This window comes from Colobus angolensis, unplaced genomic scaffold, assembly GCF_000951035.1.
Source record: "Colobus angolensis palliatus isolate OR3802 unplaced genomic scaffold, Cang.pa_1.0 Scaffold2, whole genome shotgun sequence".
In the NCBI taxonomy this organism is placed as follows: domain Eukaryota; kingdom Metazoa; phylum Chordata; class Mammalia; order Primates; family Cercopithecidae; genus Colobus; species Colobus angolensis.
The window spans coordinates 8633893-8640091 of NW_012115154.1; the positions used below are offsets into that span (position 1 = coordinate 8633893).

The following is a 6199-nucleotide window of genomic DNA, read 5'->3' on the forward strand; positions in this document are numbered from 1 at the left end:
TGGTCTGGATCTCCTGACCTCGTGATCCGCCCGTCTCGGCCTCCCAAAGTGCTGGGATTACAGGCTTGAGCCACCGCACCCGGCCAAAACTTTTTTTAATTAAAAATTAATGAAAGAGGCCTCTGGGCCTGGCCTCTTCCAGACTTCACACCACACCGGCCTCTTCCCTTTGCTGAGTTTACCTCATATCCTCTCACTGGAATAAATTACAGCCACATGTACTCTATGTTGAGTCCTCCTAGTTAATCACCAAACTGGGGGTGGTCTTGGGAACCCCCAACCCAGTTACTTGAAAATAAAGGCAGCCTTAGGCAATCCAGCTGGAAATCTAGTGCCTAAATGAAATCCTGTTTTTCTCTATATTGTTCAGGCTGTACCTGAAATCCCACAATTAGTGCTCAGTGTCACTAAACTGCAGCTGAAGGAGCCAAGAATGTTTTGCCTAAATAGAAACTTACGGAGACAGGGAGGAATTTTCTTCAAAAGCTGAATAAAAATGTAAGCATCCACCTCACACAACAGCAAGTTTCTTCTGCCTAGAACTACTGAAGCAGAAGCTGGATGGTTATCTTCCAAGAATGACAAAGAAAGATTCCAATCTGGGAGGGTAGGGTGCATGATCTCTCTAAGACCACTTCCATCTTTAAGATTTATGATCTGGGCCAGGGGCAGTGGCTCACACCTATAATCCCAGCACTTTGGGAGGCTGAGGCAGGAGGATCACGAGGTCAAGAGATCAAGACCATCCTGGCCAACATGGTGAAACCCTGTCTCTACTAAAAAATACAAAAAATAGCCGGGCATGGTGGCGGGTGCCTGTAGTCCCCAGCTACTCGGGAGGCTGATGCAGGAGAATCGCTTGAACCTGGGAGGTAGATGTTGCAGTGAGCCGAGATCACACCACTGCACTACAGCCTGGCGAAAGGGTAAGACTCCATCTTAAAAAAAAAAAAAAAAAAAACTCTAGCCAGGGCCAGAGGCTCAGGCCTGTAATACCAACACTATGGGAGGCCGAGGCAGGCAGATCACTTGAGGTCAGGAATTAGACTAGCCTGGCCAACATGGCCAAACCCCTTCTCTATGAAAAATACAAAAATTAGCTGGGTGTCGTGGTGCATGCCTGTAATCCCAGCTACTTGGGAGGCTGAGGCAAGAGAATCGCTTGAACCCCAGAGGTGGAGGTTGCAGTGAGCCAAGATTGCGCCTGACTTCAAGGCACATAAGCAAGATACAAACAGATGAAACACGCTGGGTGCAATGGCTCATACCTGTAACCCTAAAACTTTGGGAAGCCAAGGACGGAAGATGGCTTCAGTCCAGGAGTTCAAGACCAGCCTGGGCAACAGGGCAAGAGGCTGTCTCTACAAAAAACTTTAAAGTAAAAAAACAAACAGGCTGGGTGTGGTGGCTCACACCTATAATCCCAGACTTTGGGAGGCCGAGGAGGGCAGATCATGAGGTCAGGAGATAGCGACCATCCTGACTAACAGGGTGAAACCCCATCTCTACTAAAAATACAAAAAAAAATTAGCCGGGCGAGGTGGCGGGCGCCTGCAGTCCCAGCTACACGGGAAGCTGAGGCAGGAGAATGGCGTGAACCCGGGAGGCGGAGCTTGCAGTGAGCCGAGATGGCGCCACGCCACGGCACTCCAGCCAGGGCGACAGAGCGAGACTCTGTCTCCAAAAAAAGAAAAAGAAACAATTAGAAAATATTGAAATACCAAGACATTACAATATGCAATACACAGTGTACAAGAGTTTAGTGAAGGGAAACATTAGAAGTTGGGGAAAAACTTGATTGAAAACATGGCATTTTCCCCAGGTGTGATGGCTCACATTATAATCCCAGCATTTTGGGAGGCCAAGGCAGGTGGATCACTTGAGCTCAGGAGTTCAAGACCAGCCTGGGGAAATGGTGAAACCCCATCTCAAAAACAAAAAAGAAAGATTAGCCGGGCATGGTGGTGAGTGCCTGTAGTCCCAGCTACTCAGGAGGCTGAGGTGGGAGGATTGCTTGAGCACAGAAGGTGGAGATTGCAGAGGTGTTTCCTGAGAGATCGTGCCACTGCACTCCAGCCTGGGCAACAGAAAGATACCCTGTTTCAAAAAAAAAAAAAAAAGTGGCATTTTATCTTGACACAAAAGAGAAAGGCAAACTTCAGACAGGTGGAAAAGGGCAAAAGAGCACATAAAAGATAACATGCAAAATCTCAAAGACAGAAACAAGTATAGCACTAATGAAAGCCAGTGAAAAATAGCCTCGTCAGAAGGTGTGATTTCTAAACAGTTAGAAATAAGCTAGCTGGAGAGGTAAAATGGGACTGAGTCAGAGCAGGCTTTGAAATTAGTAGAAGAGTTTGGCTCTTATGTGATAGGAAACAGTGAGCCATTTCAGAGTCCTGGGCAAACAAAAGATGCAAAAAAGAACTTAAGAAGAATCTAGGGGTGGGCGCGGTCCCTTCAATCCATCCCAGCACTTTGTTCTGCTTACCTCCACAGGCAGCTCAACTGACGTGTTAAAAGCCCTTGGGGTCCACTGCTCAGAGATACTGACTTTGACATTGCTAAATGTTTTTCGTGAAGCATGGAGCAATGAATAACTACAAAATAGAGAGAATGCAGATGAATGAATAGCAAGGAGAAATAGCATTCAATAAAATCACAGGTATAAGCCCATTTCTTTTATTCAGTCATGTTTTATTTTATTTCGGGGGCAGCCACTTGCACCAAAATAGATTCAGAGAGGCTCTCTCAATTTTATTTATTTTTAGTTTTTGAGACAGGATCTCCCTCTGTCACTCAAGCTAGAGTGCAGTTATGATCATAGCTCACTGGGCTTGACCTCCCGTGCTCAAGCGAACCTCCCACCCCAGCCTGAGTAGCTGGGATTACAGGCGCACCCTACCATGCTCAGTGCACCTGTAATCTTAGCTACTCAGGCTACAAAAATTTCTGTATTTTTTGTAGAGACAGAGTCTTGCTATGTTGCCCAGGATGGTCTCAAACTCCGGAGCTCAAGTGATCCTCCCACCACTTGGCCTCCCAAATTGCTGGGATTACAGGCATGACACTGAACAATTTTAGAATTCTTCTCTTTTTTTTTTTTCCTGAGACAGAGTCTCGCTCTGTTGCCCAGGCTGGAGTGGTGTCATCTCAGCTCACTGCAAACTCCGCCTCCCAAATTCAAGCCAATTCTCCTGCCTCAGCCTCCCAGGTAACTGGAATTACAGGTGCGGGCCACCACACCCAGCTGATTTCTGTATTTTTAGGAGAGATGGGGTTTCACCATATTGGCCAGGTTAGTCTCGAACTCCTGACCTCAGGTGATCCACCCGCCTCGGCCTCCCAAAGTGCTGGGATTACAGGTGTGAGTTGCCATGCCTGGCCAAGAATTCTTCTCTTTAAAAAAAAAAAAAAGGGGCCGGGTGTGGTGGCTCATGCCTGTAATCCCAGCACTTTGGGAGGCCGAGGCAGGCAGATCACCTGAGGTCAGGAGTTTGAGACCAGCCTGGCCAACATGGAGAAACCCTGACTCTACTAAAAATACAAAAATTAGCCAGGTGTGTGGTGGCGGGCGCCTGTAGTCCCAGCTACTCGGGAGGCTGAGGCAGGAGAATGGCGTGAACCCGGGAGGCGGAGCTTGCAGTGAGCCGAGATCCCGCCACTGCACTCCAGCCTGGGCGACAGAGCGAGACTCCGTCTCAAAAAAAAATAAAAAATAAAAATAAATAAATAAATAAATAAATAATAAAAAAAATTAAAAAATAAAAAAAAGGATGAGCCAAGCATGGTACCGCACGCCTATAATCCCAGCACTTTGGGAGGCTGAGGCGGGAGGACTGCTTGAGCCCAGGAGTTCAAGACCAGCCTGGCAAACATAAGACCTCATCTCTACAAATAATAATAAAAACCTAAGAAGAAGCCAGGCGTGGTGGTTCGTGCTTGTGGTCCCAACTACTCAAGAGGCTGAGGCAGGTAGATCATCTGATCCTGGGAGTCAGAGGCTGCAGTGAACCGTGATCACACTACTACACTCCAGCCTGGGTGACAGGGTGAGATCCCATCTCAAATAAATAAATAAATAATCATTATTTCTGGTGTCTTTCATAAAGATTAATAATAAAATCTACTCAGCAGAAATATCAAAAACAGTTGAGTAACAAGGTCACTTATAGCACGCCTCTAACACCCAATGGCCTGATGTATGCTATGTTTCTAAGAGAACCGCTTACGATCGCCTTTGTTCTCCAGCTCCTGGTTTTAACAAATAGAGGACTTCTCTCTCCAAACAGGGTGATGAAAAGAAGTGATTTATGTTGGCCGGGGGTGGTGGCTCATGCCCGTAATCCCAGCACTTTGGGAGGCTGAGGCAGGCAGATCACGAAGTCAGGAGATCGAGACCATCCTGGCTAACAGTGAAAGTGTTTCTATTTAGTAGCCAGGCATGGTGGCACGTGCCTGTAATCCCAGCTACTCGGGAGGCTGAGGCAGGAGGATCACTTGAACCCAGGAGGCGGAGGCTGCAGTGAGCCGAGGTCATGCCACTGCACTCCAGCCTGCGCAACAAAGTAATATTCCATCTCAAAAAAAAAAAAAAAGTACAAAATAAAAAATACAAAACCAGATCAGGGCTTCTCCACCTCCACATTGTTGACATTTTGAGCCGAAATGTTGTTTGTTGTGGAGAGCTGTCCTGTGCACGGGAGGACGTTTAGTAACATCCCTGGTCTCCACCACTAATTACAAGTAGCATTCCTCCCCGCTCATGACAACCAAAACTATCTTAGACACTGCCAAATGTCCTCTAGAGGGCAAAATAGCCCTCGAGAACGACTATATTAGAGCTATCAAGACTACAACAGAAGGAATAACCAACATTATTAAGTGTATGCCCATCAGTGCATTTGACACTTGCCATGCAATAGCTCCCTCAAAAGAAAAAAAGAAAAAAAGCAGGAGAGCAGCTTTAGCAACGTGCTTACCTGAAGAAGGTGAGCAGGAACACTACAACGTGATGATGGCTGAATCGGGACAGCAGAGACCCTCTCTGAAAAACATTTGGCCAGGCCATGTTCTTCCTGACCTTCCTTCTCACCTTTGACCCTAAAGTTTGGATAGTGAGTGATTTACATCATTTCTTCTTTCTGGAAAGACAAAACATATTATGGACATTATTAAACCTCGGCAGATTATCCAAAAACTGAATTATTTCGATTTATAGTCACCATATAATCAGGCCTTGTGGGAAAAAATCTCATGGCCTAGTTGACACCAGAAACCTGGATTAATAATTATGTTAAAGCTATTAGGTAGTCCTTTAAAAAAAAAAAAATCCTGGACAAGAGATTATATCTTAATAGAAAGAGCTCATACAAACTGATAAGAAAATCACTCATTCTTATAGAAAAAATGAGCAAAGGAAATAGACAACTCAGAAGAAATGAAATGGCTATTGAACTTAAGAAATAAAAGTTCAATCCCACTAGTAATATTAGAAATATAATTAAGGCAAGAAAACATTTGGATAGTTAAAAAAGATTGTGCTCAATGCAGCTCAGGGTATAATGGTTCCTGAACTCCCACACGCTACTGAAAGAAGTAGAAATTAGTATAATATTATAGGAGGACAATCTAGCCATGTTCATCAAGAGTGTTTGACACAAAAATTCAATTTCTGGGCTGCTCTCTCTATGGAGTGCTGCCCTTTTATTCCTTTACTTTTGAATAAACTTGCTTTCACTTAAAAAAAAAAAAAGTATTTCCAGGGATCTATTCCTTAAAAAATACAAGATGTGTTTAGGCCTATAAAAAGTATTTTTCACAAAGTGTTGGAGGAGATTTTTAATATTAAAAGAAAGAAGGAGCTGTGCACAATGGCTCACACCTGTAGTCCCCCAGCTATTGGACAGGCTGAGACAAGAGGATCCCTTGAGTCCAGGAGTTCAAGGTTACAGTGAGCTATGATCACGCCACTGTAGTTGACCCTGGGCAACAAAGTGAGACCCCTGACTCTAAGCAAAACAAAACAAAATGATTCAAGACAATGTTCTACACGATCTTCTATTGCCTTGAGGTGAGGTCCCAGTGCAAGACATTAGGCAAGCTGCCTAACCCCTGTCTGCCCCCCAGTATCCCCTCAAAATGAAAAAAACTGTGTCAGTCAATGAAACAGAGAAAGAGGTCGGGCCACTCCTTGCCA

At 45.1% G+C, this 6199-nt stretch overlaps 1 protein-coding gene across 1 annotated transcript in view; it reads right to left on the reverse strand.

The window, feature by feature from the left end:
* SLC37A3 (solute carrier family 37, member 3) overlaps positions 1–6199 on the reverse strand; it is a 73221-nt gene that overhangs the window by 51366 nt on the left and 15656 nt on the right. The window contains exons 2-3 of the mRNA XM_011941285.1: positions 4983–5144; positions 2492–2600 (exon numbers count right to left, since the gene is read on the reverse strand). Coding sequence (XP_011796675.1) covers positions 2492–2600; positions 4983–5071 — 198 coding nt within the window. The 5' untranslated portion in view covers positions 5072–5144. The remainder of the gene's footprint in view (positions 1–2491; positions 2601–4982; positions 5145–6199) is intronic.